This window comes from Juglans microcarpa x Juglans regia, chromosome 4S (assembly GCF_004785595.1).
Source record: "Juglans microcarpa x Juglans regia isolate MS1-56 chromosome 4S, Jm3101_v1.0, whole genome shotgun sequence".
Lineage (NCBI taxonomy): Eukaryota > Viridiplantae > Streptophyta > Magnoliopsida > Fagales > Juglandaceae > Juglans > Juglans microcarpa x Juglans regia.
Genome location: NC_054601.1, coordinates 5,105,905 through 5,123,780, shown reverse-complemented (window position 1 = coordinate 5,123,780; position 17,876 = coordinate 5,105,905). Strand labels below are relative to the sequence as shown.

Sequence of the window (17,876 nt, the reverse complement as noted above, 5' to 3'; positions counted from 1 at the left end):
AGACAAGTTCAATAATTGCAGCACTGTGTGTTGCATGTATGGATCATATTCTCAGTGGGTAGCTATCTAAGAGTGGTGGGGACACTGCTTTCGGTCCTTTTTGGTGGAAAATGAAGCTTTGCTTTTGGTTCCTACCTTCACAAATAAAAAAAAGTTGTCTGTTTTTGAGTCTGGGATGGTTTTCATACCCACCCAAAGTTGTTGTAAGCTAGGCTGGCAATCCCTGAAGTTGAAAAAGTGAGCCACTGATTGCCATTGGGCCTTCCTATCCTTCCTGACGATGGCCTCTCTCTCTCTCTCTCTCTCTCTCTCTCTCTCTCTCTCTCTGGGTGCAAGTGGGTATCCAGCTTATCAGTGGGAAATGCGGACTCTGTTCTTCCAAGGACCACAACTCTTTAATGATGAGCTTTCTTTTGTTTTCTCCAGCCCTGAGGGTAAATGATTTTGCTTCTTATTAAGACTGCTAAGAGAATTCAGTACTTCCCAACATGGTTGAGAAGATATGTCTATTCTCCCCATCTCGACTTCTAAAGTTCCAAGTGTTTCCCCCTTGTTTTCTGGTTAATTATTGGTGCAAATATGAATATGATGATTGGAAAGGTTAATAGTTTTTACAAAAATTTCATGTGCAGTTATTTTTGCGTACTATTTGCCTACTCTATTAATGTGATTGGCTGCATCATTTTTTTTAAATATAGAATAATTATTTTCGCTAATCACACCAGTGGAATATGCAAAGAATACGTAAAAGTAACTGTATGTAACAAAGCTCGTACTTTTATTGGTTATTTATGTTTGCTGTGAAACATATTTATATCTTTACCCAGCAGCAGTTAAGATTTGTTCGAAAACCATGAATATGATGATAGGAAGAAGTAAATTTGATTATTAAATAATACTCTAACATCAACGAACGGATTGTGGATTGTGAATGACAGGACTATAAGTATAAAGAAGTCCCACAGATACAGTGTGTGACAACTATTGATGTTAAAAAAGAAAACACAAGAAAATGAGGACAGGAAAATCTTTTATTTTTTGTGTTCTCAGGTTGTTTCCCACTGCATTGTCAATCACAGAGAAAAAGCAGTAAAACTGAAACAAAAACAAAAGGAGAAAAAGGAGAAGCAATATCCTTTTGAGATCTAGTGACATCTTTTACAGCCCTCTCATCTCTCTCACTCTCTCTCTCCACAGCAACTGCAGTGCTGCAGCATCCACGACAAAAGATGTCATTTCCAATTTCTTCCACGGAAACCACCTGCCGAGAGAGTAAAACAAAACAACAAAAATTCTACAGTTAGCATCACATACCTTGAAGAAGCATTCTATTTCCTGTAGAGGACTCAAATCCAAAACACACATGATGGGCCAACCTGGTTCTTCTGAAGCTGGTTTTTCAGCAAAGGACTTCAAGAAAATAAAATTCTCCTGTAATGCAGATTTTCCCTGCAAATGTTAAAAGTACCGCCGCTTAAATTTAATTACAGGAGGACTCTAATGCAGAAAATCTTTCGGGGAAGAGAAGGTACCTCAAATTGTGTTGCAGAGAAATTACCCTGAGAGAAGTTCATTAAATTCTTCATTGAATCTTCATTCCCATAGTGAGTTGTAACCTGCAGATTTGAATGTATTAGAATACATTAGAATATACAAAAGGCATATATAATCTATGAACTTGCCTTTGGAAAGTTCAATGCAGGAGAACTGGCAGTATCATCAAGATTTGAATGCTGTCGGTGTCTGCCAGATTCTTTGGCCTTGGCCTTCTTTTTCTTTTTGTTTTTACGGGCCTCCTCAGAAGCTGTAGAAGAATAAAGGGGAAACCCATAGTCATGAATGGACTCTTCATCATCTTCATGGTAATGTGAAGGCCCAGATGAAGCATCAGAGACCAAGGATAAATCTTCTTCTTTCTCCTCCATTTTTTCTCCTTTTCCTCTATATTCATCCATACCGCCATCTCTGTGGAATTGATTTTCTGAAAGTGAGGATTGGTCTAAGTACCGAGTCCAACCTGATTCGCATCCACTGCTACATTGAGATGCCGAGAAATCCATTTTCAGTAGCCTCTTTAACACTTAAAACTCCAATCACACTCTCCTACATGTGTGTGTGTGTGTAGGCTCGTTATGACAGAAAGATGTAAGAAGAATGAGGTTGTAAGGAGTCCCTCTCCCCCCTCCCTCTCTGGCTCTATTCTCTATATAAGCAGAAGAGGAGAAGAATAGAGGGAGAAGAAACCAAACGAATCACACTTAAATCCTAGACTACGTTTGTCCTTTGCTCTATCCTTCGCCTTCTTATTTTATCTCTATGTGCATGAATTGAAATTGCCAGTTGGCTTTGTAGTTGGTGTGCGCGTGTATCTGTTTGTGTCTGTGTGTGTGATAGAGAGAGAGAGAGAGAGAGAGAGAGAAACAACAGCAATATTAACTAACAAAAAAGAAATATTTGTGTTTTGGCTGTAACAGGCATAGTGTGTGGTGAGTATCAGAACTCATGTAGCAAAATATGCAAAGGTTTTGCTGTTCTGTTCTCTCGGTGAAAGGTAGAAGTACAGTAGTAATTCACGAACTATATAACATATCTTTCATTGTACTTGGTTTATTTTTTTCCAACGTTGTCGTGATCAGGAGTCCATATAGGACAACGAAATCACCCAGCAACTAGCTTGCCCTCCCCCAAACCACAGATTATTTTTGCCTCTAATCAATATCAAAGTCCATGATCACTGGAAAGTATACTTTTTTTTTTTTTTTTTTTGGGCATTGTAAATGAGTTGGAAAAGTTTCAAGATATCCCAATAAGCCGACTGCAACGAGTAGAAAATTACAGATTTAAACATGCCCATGATCTGTAATTCCTTTTTCTTGGGAAGGGGTTTGCAAAGATTTGATTCAAGTCGATCCAGTTTGTTTTAAGGTAAGAAATCACTCTTAATTAGCACATCCAAGATGGGTTCCTGCCATGAAGATTGGCAAGTTCTTCCTTTGAATTCTGATGCAACCAAGCTAGGCTAATGATACAGACACAGACCATGTGGGTTTATAGAGATGACTTGGGTCCTGAAACTTATTAACCAAAAAAAGCTATTGGTGTTCTAATGAAAGTGCCAACGGGAAACATCAATAATTTTGTGTATGAAATTGTCTTCTGCATTTGACTTGGGGACCATATTTTCAGCAGAAAAATCCAAATTAGAGCATCATGCTAAAGAAACAAAACCAACTCTATCATAATATGAGCTGGAGATGAAACACATTGATAATAAATGCCGGAAAAAGGAGGCCCAGATTTATTTTTGGAGGAGCTTAGATTATTAAGTGAGGAGATGGAATAACTAATCACTGACCCCAACATGTAGAGAAAAGTCAGTGAGTGGCTGTGACTGCCTTTGGGAGTCAATGATATCTTTGAATTTAATGTTTCCTTAATGGATTATGGGACTGGATTTTGGATGTTCGTGCTATACGAGTCAAATTTGTCCTCCCATTGATTCCCACGTGTGCATCTCCATCATCCATACATATAATCTGTGTTGCAGAAACCGTCGGTCAATGTAATTGTTATTAAAAAAATTATGATGTGGTAAGTTAAATTTTAAAATTAATTTTACTGTAAAGTAGATCTAACGTATCATATGAAATCATGTTAATTTATAAGTCTATTTTTGTGAATAAATTAAAATTTAGTGTGAAATATTGTTAAGATATTTCCAATAGAATCGGTTGAAGAGGGTCCCATATTGCTATCTCCCAAGTTATATAAGCAGCACGTACAGCTAATAGAATCAATATTACATCGTCTTGGATGGCCAGAGCCATCATGAGCTTTCTAATTAAGCAGCTGGCTAGCTGGTTGAGGAGCTGGTCCCCCCCTTTGCAACAATTCTTAGGTCAAACATTGCAAGTGGCCACTACTCTCTACAGCACCCTCTCTGATCAGATTTCAAACTCTTTGAAAAGATTCTACCTTTCTCTCTCCTTAATGAATCGAACAAACAGCACAAGTCCATATCAACCGATGAAATCGTTCCTGTTCTCCAAAGAAAAAAGAAAGAATGCTTACAAAAAAGGGTACTTGAGCTAGCCATGCGTGAACTCTCTCACTTGTAGCCATATCTTTGACTATTGAAAGCTATAATGCATATCCATACAAATTCTCTCTTGTTTAGGGGTTGAAATTCTGTGAGCTAGGACATCTAAAAAGCTTCGAGGATGATACAGTGAAGACTTTGAGAAGGAATGTGCCACAAATATTATGTTTCTAGTGCTTATAAATGATGTCGGTATGACCGTCCTTGCTAGAGGGGCCCTCATAATTTGGTAGGTTCCAGATTGATTTGAACTAAACTGATTCTTTTGTCAAGCTGAGGTCCTGATTTTACTGAAAAATTATATACATATACATATATAGCTTATTTCATTTGTCTAAGGAAAATGTTTTTTTTTTTTTTTTCTTTTTTTGGAAACATTATGCATTAGATTGAAAGAGAAAAATAAAACCGAAAATTGGACTTAATGAAGCGAAGCACAGAGCAATCCACATGCAATTGCAGCAGTATTACGCATCGGTGGATGCTGTTGTACTGCATACAAGCCAATGTAGGTCAGCAGGACGAAAAGCCTAAAAGTGCTGCCGAAAGCTATTCAGGGTTTTGATCTGCTGACGCCATTGAATGTGAATGACAATCCTGATTGTCAATGGAAGAACTAAAAAAGTAAGTTTTTTTTATATAGATCTGTGTATTTCCAATAAAAAGTAAGTTTTACTTGGCTCATGAGACTATGGTGTTAAAAATGTAGAGGAATTACAGTCTCCAGTTATGTTTTCCTGTGTTCTCATTAAACCAGAATCCAACACTCGCAAGAGCAGCAAGTTCATTTGAAAGTGGTTTCTATTCATGACCGATAATATGGGCTGAGCCCCCAATTTATTACAATCCCAAGTTCATTTGAAATGCAAGGCCCTTGCATTTTATAAGAAAATGGTCTTTTAAGTTTATGCGCAAGGAAAAACTATATCACTAATTCACGTTGGAGAGTGAAGACACCATAAAAAAGATCCATCTAGCACGCAGTCGGCAGTTGGGAGTTTCAAATCTAACAACCTCTCACGTCCCGCCATCTGAGGTAGACTAGACCAGCCTGATAGTGTGTATATGCCCCTGCCACAACCAAGACATGAAAAAGCTGGTGGCTGTGTCCAGCAATATCAAACCTGCCAGGCTTCCACCGTTCTGGTATCCTTGTCGCATAAATCAATGCTCCTAATCCATATAAAGCCCCCATTAATATCTCATAGCCGGTGGTTTGGAGGGCCTCTGGCTGATTCCTGTACATTATTAGCTTGTGAACTATAGGTGCCACACCTGACATGCCCATTCCGAAGAAGAGGGAAGCTCGGAAGCTCCGGAACTTGGGTGTTTGGAAAGCTGGAGACAGAGAGAAAATAATGGTGGCAATCCCTAAAATAGTTATGAAGCTCAAGTAGAGGTTGCAGAAGAAGGGGTTGCACATAAAGGAGTAATAGACAGGAGGGTAAAAGGAAGTTGCAATGAGAGCTGCGATGCCTGCATAGTCAAGTCTGAGCATTATGTAAGAAAGGCGCTTTGAGTGGCAAGAGAGGAGGTGGCATGTACTGCTGGCTAGCAAGCAGAACATGGCCCCACCTAAGAAGGCAAAAAAGGGCCATCTTGTGATTGGCCGGACCATTTGGGGTGCTATCATGTTCATCACATCCTCTTTCACACCATGCTGCAAAAAGGAAACAAGTAAAGGCATTACTTTCCAAGGGGTAGAACAAGCTAACAGTGAATTCATAGTAGCATTACAAAAATGCATTTGACATGTACTACCAGAAATTGAGCAACACAAACACTGCCAGAATGAACCTTAGGATGATGTAAATTTTTTTTATAAGTAGGATTATGCGTGCTTAAAATTTGAAAAGCATGTGCATAAGCCATACCAGCAAGAAGGATCGAATTCTCATCAATTACTCAATAAATGGAAAACCAATGCAAAACAACGCTCATTCTAATGTTATACGCAAAATTCCTACACAGCGTGCGTGCAGAGAGAGAGAGAGAGAGAGAGAGCAACACCAAAACTCAAAATTAGTTTGCATAAACAAGTTCACAATATTACGTAAAACCAAATAAAAACAATACTCCTAAGTAGCATCAAAGCAAAATGCAAGGAAATGCTGACAACAAATGCTCATAATTAGCCAGACCAAATATATAACTTGCTCCAAATTCTTTAGTTGGGTGAGCACCAAGCATGGGGGGTGACTTGAAAAATAAAAAAGAGTCACTCAATCTGACCTTGATGGAAGTACAAAAAAGACTTGATAAATAGCCCCATAACGCTACAACTCTAATATGCAGCAGTCACCAAGCCATTGCATTCTTCTACACACAGAATGCCAATTGAGGGTGTATTCCTTGCGCAATTCTTTGGGAACAAAAGTACATGTAAATACTGTTTAGTATACATACCACTTCTCTCTGTATTTTTCCCTTTTTTAAAAACATGTAGTTTAAAGTGGCTGACAAAGGAAGTGGATACATCTGAGAGGTCTACCCTTGGTGCATTGGTATGTGGCATTAAGGAACTGCAGTGTAATAAACTTAGTTTTGAACACACGAAGTTCAATGGATAACTGCTTACACATAACCAGGTTTAGTAACTATTAAATAAGAATTTCTCTTCTTTCTCATAGCTTCAAAGCCAACCAGTAAGAATTAAACAATGCAAGAAGCAGCACATCAACAGAGTACAATCATTTATCTGACAGACCTGGGAGAACTGCTCACGCAGGCAGTTGGTGAGGAGTTGCACAAAATGCCAGCTCGAGAGTGAGGAAAGAAAATCCATAGATGGCAATGATGTCCTTAATTCATCCTTTAACTTATGAAAATCTGGCATGTTAGGTAGCGAAGGAAGGCAATTCAAGAGTTCTAAACGAATCTTGTGTAAATCAGCTTGTTGGACCATGTCAGGCAAACGTTTGAGGGACGTGAGATCCATGACACTCGGAGCTTGCATTGCTGTGTATATGGTCAGAAAGAGGAAAAGGAAGAATCCAACCAAATGCCTGAAACAAACGTTGTTGATGTTTAAAACTAAAATTAGACATGCTTGTTTTATATTTGTCTTCATTTTTATGGTATCATCAAGATAACGCAACATAATGTGCCAAAAGGTATGGACAACAAACACATATTGCATAGTATAGTGTAAGGGAGAAAAAAACAGAATCCTTTTTGCATGAAGAGAATGTTCAGAAATAATATTGAAAAGCTAAAACTTCAGAGTTTTAGCTTTTCAATATTAAGTCTTTGTACACCATGAGATCGAGCTCTCAAGGATTTGACACGTTATGGTGGGTACCTGCAAGAAAAGGTACATTCTCGGTTCACTCTTTCTATAAGTCTTTCACACTGTCACACAATCGCAGAGCACTCATTTTCAATGGAGAAGGATTTGGTGAAATAAGGAACCTCCCAAAGCGGCATTTTTTGCTTGGACAACTTCTCTGGGTAAGATTTTGATGACGGATAACTTACGGAAACCGCAAGGTGATTATAAAGATTGATGTTGTATGTGCAAGAAAAGTGGTGAGCCTGTGGATCATCTTTCTACTTCATTGTGAGGTGGCTAGAGCATTATGGGAAGATGTATTTTGCAGGTTAGAGCTAGCCTCGGTTATGCTTGCTACAGTGATTGAGCTTTTGGCTTGTTGGACAAATTTAGGAGGTATTCTACAAATCACAGCTGTGTAGAAGATGATTCCTATTTGTATTTTGGGGTGCTCATGGAAGGAGTGCAATGATTGGACGCTCGAAGACAAGGAGCGCTCATTAGAGGAGCTTAGATTACTTTTTGTTAGAACTTTATTTCTATGGATCAAAGCTGTAGATTTTAATGGCCTTAATTTTCATGATTTTCTTGTTTCCATTTCTTCTTCCTGAATAGGTGTTACCTCTTGTATACCATCTTGTGTACTTGGGCTATGCCTATTCTTATTAATACAATTGTTTACTTGTAAAAAAGAAAAAGAAAAAAAAAAGGTAAAACTTCAGATGGAGCTGATTCTTTGAACTAGATCATTTCAATTCCTTCCATAGTTTAAATTTGAAAGATTTTATCAGCTACTTGACAGAACAAAAATATGTAACGTGGGAAAGCCAAACCTATATAACAACTTAACTAAGCATGAATTGTGAAAAGGAAGGAAAAAACGAATAACACAGGAGAAAAAAGATAAATATATAAACATATATTTCTTTATTTACTTATAAAATATATATATATTTCTTTACATATATGTTGAGCAAAACAAGAAAAACAAAATATGACATAATCATGCATCTGCTAAATTTTCTCACTTAAGAGCCCATCAAAAACCAAAATGCAACCCTGAGCAGATAATATAATCTTTATTGGTTTGCTTAAAAGGTACAACTCAACTATACAAGGAATATAGAAGGTGAAAAAAGAAAGATTTTTAAGTTAATACATTTTTGTATAAGTAAAAAATAATTGAATGGAAAATTTTGTTAAGTGAAAACATAATGGGCATTAATTATTAAAAGCTTATATATATATATATATATATATATACTTTTTTTTATTTTCAGATAAAGTACTTACGTCCAGACATTAAGAGTTTCATTATGAATGGAGAAGACGCTGAGGAGCACCTGCTTCAATGGCCATTCAGATCGGTAATGACCCAGAATAAACTCGTTATCCCTTAAAAATCCTGGCAATGCGTGGTACTCAATAAGTTGATATTTGACTTTCATCCACAGTCTCTTTCCCTTCCTTTCCTTTGAACAGGCTCTATCCCCATCCTTGCATTCAAATATATTGTCAAATGTCTCGGACGAGGCTATCCATTCATCACTTGTCATCTCTGCAACCCAGTAGAGGCAATGAGAAACATTTTTAAAAATATCATACAAGAGACTATCAAACAAATGAAGTCGATTTCAAGTTCTTGTCTGCATATAGATTTTAAATAAGCTCAAATGCTCAACAGATTCTTCGATTGAACAGGTTAATTTACATGTTCACAGTTGAGCAAATGACTGAGAAGTTCAAACGCTAAAGAGCCTGTAATTCATGACATAGTGTAGTCTCCCTTAAAAAAAATCATGAAAGGGTAGCATGTTGAAGCTGAAATAATTTTAAGATGCTTGACAATGCTATTAAAAAATCGCTGACACAAAGATAAGTTGTTTCTCAATTACAAATCTGACAGAATTGACTGTTCCACAATTGTTTTTTGATAAGTAAAGAATATTTCCACAATTTTTTTGTTGAGCAATTCTTTATTGTGGAACTGAAGGAATAGTTCCACAATTAACAGCTGAAATATGAAACGTAATGAGCTGTTATTGCTCTCAGAAAACACAAGTGGGTACATGCATCAACTAGCAATAGTCCACATTCAGATTAGCCCCACGCCTGTTTAGTTATTGGTACTAAACATACATACTAAAATGAACTTGTGACTTCAGCACGTATCCCTTGCTCCTTGCCATTTAATTACTCACGAGGAATGGAGGAGAAATCTTCAAGTACTCAACTATTATCCTATTTCCTTAACCTCTTTTCGGTTTTATATATATAAGCATCTTAGAGCATTCCTCATTTATCCATCATTTAGCGCTGATTTTGGTATTCCACGAGTAATAAAAAGGTCTTAATACTTATCGCAGTCACGATAACATTAGAAGATTTTTTTCTTCCAGCTTCTCGAGTTCTACTTTCAGATTTATCAGGATTTTTATTGAAAATCATGTCCCTCTAAAATGATAGCATGTTTATTAAACTAGATTATATCTGTAAGCTTGTCACAACTAATCAAATTCATTAAGAAGGCAAGGCATAATAAATACACTCTTCACCTGTCCACCAACCAAATTCCACTGCAGAAGGATCATAACCAAACTAAATCAGTCACATTATAAAAAGAAAAAAAGGGGAAAAAAGGTAACTTTGAACTCGTCCGTTGCTAATAACAATAGAGCAGACATTAATTTTGAAAGCCTTTGAAGGATTTGTAGAAGAAGCTAGATCATTCACATAATTAAGCCACTAATTGTGCGAAGCCTGATATCATAGTATCACAATTCACAAGCTCATTTACGACCTAGGCCAGCGAAAAATAAATTAGCAAAAAAAAAACAAAAATCAAACAAGATAGACATACTCTAAATTGCAAAACCGCCAGCTAAACCCAGAAGAGAATTCGACTTATCCGAGTCTCTTCAAAGGAACCTGCCAAGCAAAGTGTCGATAGTAACGATGACCCCGGAAGCTTTCTCTGAAGAAACAATTGGTGTAGAGGAGAGTCTGATAATACCGAAATAGGGACAGAAAGATAGAGAGATGATGCGGGAGTTTTCACGAAAAACGAAGGAAGCGAGGTGGTAAATGAAAGACGGTCATGGTGGTGGTTATATTTGGAAGAGGACGGCTATTTTGGGTTTTCCGTTAGCCAAGATATTGCAAGACCAACGAGACAATGGGACGAATACTTTGAAAAAACGCCCCGGAATGTGTTGGCAGTTGGCACGTCACCTGCCGAGGATATGAAAAAACCAATCCAAAAATAAATAAAAAATCAATTCGTTATTCCATACCTTACATTTCACATATTTTAAATTACTTTTTATTTTTTATTTTATTTTATTATTGTTAAACTAATTGAGTTATTTTATTTCTCATCCATACACTACATACTTGTCATAAAAAACAAAAATTAAGTATGATGTGTAATGTGTAGAAATGATAAATAGAATTATTTCAAAAAAAATAAAAAGAATTTCGGTGAAGGACCTTTATTGGTGAGGATATTTAAAATTTTTTTTTAATAAATTTGTTTACAGATTTTTTTATAGGGGTGGGTGGCGGGTCACCACATTCGCCCATCCACCTCCCATTAGGCACTCAGTCGCACACAATTGGCATGCAGGCAGGCGCCTGTACTCATCTGCGTGTCGGGGGACAATGTCGGGCCCAGGGTAGGCCCAAGCTCGCTTGGCTCAATATAAAATTTTTAAATAAAACGACGTCCTTTTTGTGTTTTACTTGAATAGTATATAAGGGAAAGTCACAAAATCTTAAATCATTATCTTTACTCTCTTCTCTCTTTCCATCCACTGTTTGACTTTTACCTCCTTTCTCTTTTCTCCCGTTCTTCATCTCCTCGTTCGTCTCCACCCCAACCCTGCAACAGGCAAAAGTCATGTTCTCTTCCATCGCCTCCTCCACTTTTTCTTCTTAGGCCTCGTTTGGAATTTATTTTTTAATAAATCTATTTAAATATTTTTTTTATAGGGGTGGGTGGCGGGTCACCACATTCGCCCACCTCCCATCAGGCACTCGGTCACATACAATCGACACGCGGGTGGGCGCTTGTACTCATCTGCATGTTGGGGGACAATGCCCGAGTAAGCCCAAGCTCGCTTGGTTCAATATAAAATTTTTAAATAAAACGAGGTTGTTTCTGTGTTTTACTTGAATAGTATATAAGAGAGAGTCACAAAATCTTAAATCATTTTCTTTCCTCTCTTCTCTCTCCCTCCACCGTTTGACTTTTACCTGCCCTTCTCTCTTCTCTGGTTCTTCATCTCCTACTTCGTCTCCACCCCAACCCCGCAACAAGCAAAAGTCATGTTCTCCTCTACCGCTTCCTCCATTTTTTTGTCTTAGGTCCCGTTTGGATACACAATTCAGATGAGATATTTTGAATAGTAGTAAAATTTTTGAGCTAAGATAAGATAAAATAATTTTTAAAAAAAAAAATGTGTTTGGATAATGAAATAAGATGAGATAGTTTTTAATTTTTGAGATTTAAAAAAGGTGTGAGTCATACTATTTTATAGAGTACTTGAATTGTGCATTGTTCATGTACTATTCATGCACTGTTCACGTTAGTTTTCATTGTTCACGTACTGTTTACGTTAGTTTTGATACTGTTCATACACTGTTCATGTCAGTTTTCACTGTTTTATACTGTTTATTTACTGTTCATTTAATTAGATGTTTTCAAAACTTAAAAGATGAAATATTGTGTTTGGATAGCCAAAACTACTCTACGGTATAACTCTAGATGAGATGTTTTCATCTATATTGACTAACCAAATGGGGCCTTAAAGGTTGTGAGACACCCGCGAGCCATAACGTACCCGTGGGTTTGAAAAGAAACCTACGGCCACATCGTGGTCTTGCCGCTTGAGTTGTTGCAATTTTTTTAAGATAATATTTTTTTTTATCTATGTTTATATATTTGTTGTTTGATGATGGATTTGTGAATTTTAGAAATAGATTTGTGGATTTGATGAAAAATATGAGTTCTTCGTCAAATTTTGGACTGTTTGCACGACCAATCCGTCCCTTGCATCAGGACAGGGGCACCTGCCAAGGGGGCAATGCCAGGCCCGGTCCAAGAGAGTTGGTATCACCCCTACTTTTTTATACGGTAACCAATACAGTGATGTGTGAGTTTATTACATCAGTTCACATGCAATAAATTAAATACTTTAACTACTTTTCTAAATAATGGTCATACTCGTCATGCTTAGAAAAAGCTTTGGTCTCTTCAAGTTCAGGATCGTCATAAACCATTTACATGGAAAGTTTTGAACAATATCCTCCTACCAGGTCTATATTGAATCACTGCATCTCTCTCAATAATGACCAGATCCTCTGTCCTATTTGCCATACTGATGAAGAATCAACTTCTCACTTGTTCTTAAGGTGTCCGCCGTACTCAAGAATTTTGTGGAGACAGTCACCATGGCCTTTAAATATTGAATGCATAATTGGCCAGGACAAAAAAGTTTGGATTTTGGCCATTCTTGATCCTACTGCCATTCTAAACATTCAATTGCAGGAAGCTCATAACTTTCAACTATTTGCGATTTTAGCAATGGACTGCTTGTGGTTTTATAGGAATCAAATTATTCATGGCTCAACTTCTATTCCTATAGAACAGTTTGTAGTGCAAGTCTCAAAACTTTACCAGGAACATAGGAAGGCTTGGACTTTTAAACTCATTCACAGCAACCTCCATTGGGAACCCTTGAAATAGGAAAGGTTCTAGTATCTTTTGATGTAGCAATATGACAGGCAGATAATGTAGCCTCAGCACTAGGAAGAGATCATCTAGGAAATATAGTGGGTTGCAAAACTAAGTTTACCTCTAGTTGTAATCTAAACAGTGGAGAAGTGTTAGCAGCTTTCATAGGTGTCAAAATGGCAATAAGGAATCAATGGAAATATATTATTCTGGAGGGTGACTCGCAGGTGGTAATTTCAGCTCTATACCATCCTCATCAAAACTCTGATTGGCTCATTGAAGGTCGGATAAGAGATATCAGATTAATGCTAAACAGACTTGAGAGTTGGAAGGCTGTTAAAATACATTGGGCTCAGAACCGATACACGCACACAATGGTGCAATGGACTTCTTCAAATGCTATTTTTGGAGATATACCCCTCATCAAGTTGCCATAGTGCATGTTGGATTTTCACAGTGGGAAAGATCCACCATCAAGTTCAGTAGTTGTCTTAGTTTAATTTTCTAGTTTTGTTTGAAATGGTTGTAATAGTTTAGATATATTTCTGTAACTGAACTCTATTTACAGTTTTTGAATGAAGATCTCATAGTTTGGAAGAAAAAAAAAACTACTTTTATAAATATAATGAATATCACAATAAATGATGCCATACATGATATGAGTGCTTCCTTAATTCTTAACGATGATTCTCCCAAATTGTATAAGTTATTTTTTAAAAAACATAAATAAATTTCTTAGAAAAATGTCAATTAGATAAGTTGTTTTTATTTAAAAAAAAATTACTAAATTCAGAATGAATAATTCTGTTTGAAAGTTTTTATATCAGACACCATTCACGTGATATAATTTGACTTCAAATATAATTTTTTAGTAAACCCATAACCTACCACGCTAGTTTTGTTTAACTTATAAAGATTAATTATAAAATTAGTATTTACATTTTCTCATTTTTATAAATTAGATGTCAACTTCTTACTAGTAAGAAAAGAAAGTGGCTCACAAACTTAAATCGATGAAAAATAAGATAAATTTAATTATTTATATATTAAAGACATGCCGACAAAGAAGTTAGAAGAGCTAAAAAATGGTTTATATATAAGGACCATAGGAAGGAGAGCTACTTCATTAGAGCCAAGCCCATCAACAACGTAAATATTCATCGTGCTGGAGTTGATCATGATCATGATCGTTACATATGTTGTACTTATGAGAGGTAAATCATATAACTAATAATCGAAATTTTGCAGTATGATATCACTCTTAGGGTTGGGCAGCGGGCCATCTCCCCCACCACACCACGTCCACCGCCTGCCCCTCTCACCTTCCTATATATGCATATATATAAATAAAATAAAATAAACCTATATATAAACATATAAAATAAAATAAAATAAAATAAATTCATTATTGAAACAACATCATTTTAAAGGTTAGATTAAATATAATTCTCCCACAGTCTCTCTTCTCCATTGTAGTCGCCACGCCCGTATCCTTGTCTCCTCCTCTTCTTTCTTCTTTTTCTCAGTGGCCATGACCAAAATGAAACCAATATGTATATGTATATATATATATATATATTATATATGAGAAAAGATATTTATAATTATGAATTATATAATTATTATGTAATTATTTAAAAATAAAAAATAAAATATGAGATCTACATAAAAAAAAATTAATTTTTTAATAATAAATTTTATTCTTTTTCAAAATTATTATGCTTTGTTTATATAAAATTATTCTATACATATTTACTGTATTTATAAATATTTTTTATTTCAGGAATTACTCGACCTGACACGAAATCGAATTCCATTTGGTAAACAACTATACAGTAGTCCTAACTTCAGTCAATTCTAACCTGAGGCTGTAGTGATGAAAGATGACGTGGCAGGCAGCTGAAGCACAACTGGAGCGGCGCTAATAGGGGAAAAAAAGTGGCACGCCTTACTGAGATAAAAAGAATAAATCTTTACAATCTTTCAATATTTTACATTCTATATTTTTTTTAATTTTTATTATTTTTTTCTTTTATTAAATATTTATTATATAAATAAAAAATAAAAAATTTGAAATAATTTAAAAAGAATAAACTTAAAAAAATATTAAAATATTTAAAAATTTAAAAAAATATAGAATGTGAAGTGTAACGAAGATTGTGCAGTAAAATTCGGGTAAAAATACCACGTTTTGGCCACCTCTTTTGTGGCACAGGCCACGTTTCCTCACATCCTTTGTGCCTAATTTCTAACGCCCGACCCAACAAGGCTCACCCTCCAATCACATTCTACCTCATCCTCCTTTTGGATGCACTCGACGATACTTTAGCTGACGCATGGACAACCCATCAAATCCAAATGTAACCGATCGAGGGAGGACCGGGTTTTATTTTTTGTCAACATCGCCTGTTAAAACCAAAAAAGCGCTCAAACGGTCCAAGCCAATCCTGATAGGTGTATCCACGCATGGCGGCCAACTTCACACGCGTTAATTCCAAGGGCGCCACCGCCGTGCACCCAGTGTCCTGATTGGCATGAACAGACCGAGACTGGGGCCTCCACAGTTTAGCGGGCCAGAGAGAGAGAGAGAGGGAGAGTCCTCGCTCGGATGGCTACTGGGAACAGATGTCGAGACAAAATGCCCCTCTCTTCATTATGTGTAAGCATGCATGGACCCACTCAACATGCTCGATTCCCATATGTCATTTCTCTGTGAACCTCGCAAACACGTACCCACCGTACATCGCCAAGTGTCCCTTTCTCCTGCCTCTCTGCTTCATGTTGCCCATCGCCCATTGGCCACTTCCTGCCCTTAAAAACTCCCACCCGTTCACCATCATCCATTCCAGACGCCCTACTCTTTCTTGCCGTGAGAGAGAGAGAGAGAGAGCGCTCTTTATCAATCCCATTACAACACAAGCGAGAGCGGAGCCAAGTTAGAATTTTGAAAACCAGCAAGCATGATCAAGACCCTGAATCCCTACTCCAACACAGCGAAAACTGCTGAGATTATGTCTAGGTACAGGCCCATAGCTCCAAAGCCTGAGACTCCCACGGATGCTAGAAGCGAGAGCCCGTCCATATCTCAAAAGATCAGGCAATCTCCGTACCTGAGGAACCTCTGGCCACATTTGCAGGCAAGGCCCACCAGAACCAGAAAGCGGGGTAGGGCTGCGATATCACCACCCTTCCTCAAAAGACCCAGGACCCATGTCCTTGGGTTTTCTTCTCCTTGTCATTTGATCTCCCCCACCAAGAATCTAACCTTGCAGGGTTTCGCTCCTGGGCTCCCTCAACTTTCTGTTCCGAACCTAGCGGCGGTTAACAGCGGCCTGGAACAGCCAGCGAAAACTCCCAGTTTAGTGACGCTTCCTCTTCTTGCTTGCCCTACATCCATCCCCGACGTTGCCAACCAATCTGCGCTACCCGAGCTGGACCTGATGAAGCCTTATGGAGAAGAAAAGGTTATAGACTTGAATGCTGCGGCTGAAATTCCGGAGGAAAAGGATCTCTTACAGCAACTGCAAGGACCACGATCCAGCAGCAGCACTAATGTCATTGCACCTCAGGCAGTTCGTCCGGTTGGCTCGAGCATATGCGTTGGCTGCATCAGCGAAGACCCAAGTTTGACCCCAGCGGCTCAAGTTCATACGAAGAAGCCAGAAGAGGTCGAAGAAGACGTCGAGTCGGAGATGTTGCCGGCTGTCATCTCAGACTCGAACAACAAAGTTAGGATGGCGAATTCGGCATATAAGGAGATGGTGGGCCAGCCGGAATGTTCCTGGCTTGATTCGACGGTGGCCAGCGATGGGCGATCGGGAGGCAACTGTAGCAAGAGGATCGGTGGGGAGGTGATGCTTCGTCTTTCTGATTCGGGGGTACCGGTTTCGTCGAATGGGTTCTCGTGTTGGGTGAGGATAGAGTGGGGAGCTGAGGGGAAGAAAAGCTCAGTCGATGCTTTCTGTGATGTGATTAGACTGTCCTGCGAGTCTAAGGATTACCTCTTCACATGGAGGTTCCACACCCATTCCAAAGAGGCTTCTCAGAGCAGTTGTAACGTGTGAATATTGTACATATCAAGTGTAATTACCACTAAAAGTATCTTATGTAGCGTATAAATTAATTATATATCAAAATCGCGACGTCACGTATATTTTTGTCGGCACTTCTATTTGTGTTGAACTCTTTAATCTGCCGATTGGATCCCGTCTCATTTACAGTACTTAAATTTATATCTACCGTAATTATTTGCAGAAGAGTAGAATACACATACATGAGAATATTCAAAGACGAAGTTTTGTCAAATCCGCTTACAATCCTCAACTCGGGCACCAAAACCGGGATAACAGACTAAAAACTTCGCCTTTGGTGGCCCCGTCCATCTGAAATATTGTCAGCGTACGACTTCGCCTGCACATGAATAAAAGATAATGTGATCAAATTACAAACAAAAACAGAGCCATGGCTTCATGTAAACATACGGCCATTTATAAAAAATATTAATCTGTTGCGAGTCTTCATACGGCCATTGAGATGAAGTGCTTCTTTTCAATATGATTTTTGACCAAGTTCTTCCCATGGTTCTCTGTTCTTTGTGAGGAAAACGTGCTAGAATCTTTGATCCCGATTCCCAACCTTCTCTTTCAATAATATTACATGATCTATTTTCAGGTTGAAGCTGGAATGTTGATTTGTTAAGCCAGCTTGGGGGGCCTCAACTAGTGCAGGAAGTTTCTAATCTTCCCATTGTCCTGAGGAATGGAATGGACCAG

At 37.7% G+C, this 17,876-nt stretch overlaps 3 protein-coding genes across 6 annotated transcripts; 1 reads left to right on the top strand and 2 right to left on the bottom strand.

Annotated features, from left to right (window-relative positions):
• Positions 1–1,013: 1,013 nt before the first annotated feature.
• On the bottom strand, positions 1,014–2,275 carry LOC121263128 (protein SOB FIVE-LIKE 5-like). 2 transcript variants are annotated; one of them, XM_041165928.1, is made up of 4 exons: positions 1,683–2,275; positions 1,533–1,616; positions 1,377–1,449; positions 1,014–1,261 (listed from the first exon to the last, which is right to left on the bottom strand). In XM_041165928.1, the coding sequence occupies exons 1-4, from the start codon at positions 2,058–2,060 to the stop codon at positions 1,233–1,235; spliced, it is 564 nt and encodes a 187-aa protein (XP_041021862.1). In that variant the 5' UTR covers positions 2,061–2,275; the 3' UTR covers positions 1,014–1,232. The 2 variants fall into 2 exon arrangements, with proteins under 2 accessions (XP_041021862.1, XP_041021861.1); XM_041165927.1 differs by having other exon boundaries at positions 1,364–1,449; positions 1,683–2,260.
• A 2,607-nt stretch (positions 2,276–4,882) lies between these two features.
• LOC121262976 (heptahelical transmembrane protein 4-like) lies at positions 4,883–10,583 on the bottom strand. 3 transcript variants are annotated; one of them, XM_041165705.1, is made up of 4 exons: positions 10,231–10,583; positions 8,664–8,928; positions 6,807–7,104; positions 4,883–5,759 (listed from the first exon to the last, which is right to left on the bottom strand). In XM_041165705.1, exons 2-4 carry the CDS (start codon positions 8,924–8,926, stop codon positions 5,106–5,108), a joined length of 1,215 nt encoding a protein of 404 aa, XP_041021639.1. In that variant the 5' UTR covers positions 8,927–8,928; positions 10,231–10,583; the 3' UTR covers positions 4,883–5,105. The 3 variants fall into 3 exon arrangements, with proteins under 3 accessions (XP_041021639.1, XP_041021640.1, XP_041021641.1); XM_041165706.1 differs by lacking the exon at positions 10,231–10,583 and having other exon boundaries at positions 8,714–8,850; XM_041165707.1 differs by lacking the exons at positions 8,664–8,928; positions 10,231–10,583 and adding an exon at positions 6,506–6,621 and having other exon boundaries at positions 6,807–6,947.
• Positions 10,584–15,963: 5,380 nt separating this feature from the next.
• On the top strand, positions 15,964–17,269 carry LOC121262999. Its single transcript, XM_041165755.1, has one exon. The coding sequence runs from the start codon at positions 16,065–16,067 to the stop codon at positions 17,166–17,168; it is 1,104 nt and encodes a 367-aa protein (XP_041021689.1). The 5' UTR covers positions 15,964–16,064; the 3' UTR covers positions 17,169–17,269.
• The last annotated feature ends 607 nt before the right edge of the window (positions 17,270–17,876 follow it).

What these genes read in the sequence shown, in the direction of transcription:
- LOC121263128 (XM_041165927.1), bottom strand. Translation starts at nt 2,060, where the DNA reads ATGGATTTCTCGGCATCTCAATGTAGCAGTGGATGCGAATCAGGTTGG. An exon ending in CTGCATTGAACTTTCCAAAG is followed by an intron (nt 1,617 to 1,682) that starts GCAAGTTCATAG and finishes TCAAATCTGCAG; the next exon opens with GTTACAACTCACTATGGGAA. An exon ending in TCTCTGCAACACAATTTGAG is followed by an intron (nt 1,450 to 1,532) that starts GTACCTTCTCTT and finishes TAACATTTGCAG; the next exon opens with GGAAAATCTGCATTACAGGA.
- LOC121262999 (XM_041165755.1), top strand. Translation starts at nt 16,065, where the DNA reads ATGATCAAGACCCTGAATCCCTACTCCAACACAGCGAAAACTGCTGAG.
- LOC121262976 (XM_041165705.1), bottom strand. Translation starts at nt 8,926, where the DNA reads ATGACAAGTGATGAATGGATAGCCTCGTCCGAGACATTTGACAATATA. An exon ending in GAAACTCTTAATGTCTGGAC is followed by an intron (nt 7,105 to 8,663) that starts GTAAGTACTTTA and finishes CGTTTGTTTCAG; the next exon opens with GCATTTGGTTGGATTCTTCC. An exon ending in TGCGTGAGCAGTTCTCCCAG is followed by an intron (nt 5,760 to 6,806) that starts GTCTGTCAGATA and finishes TCCTTTTTGCAG; the next exon opens with CATGGTGTGAAAGAGGATGT.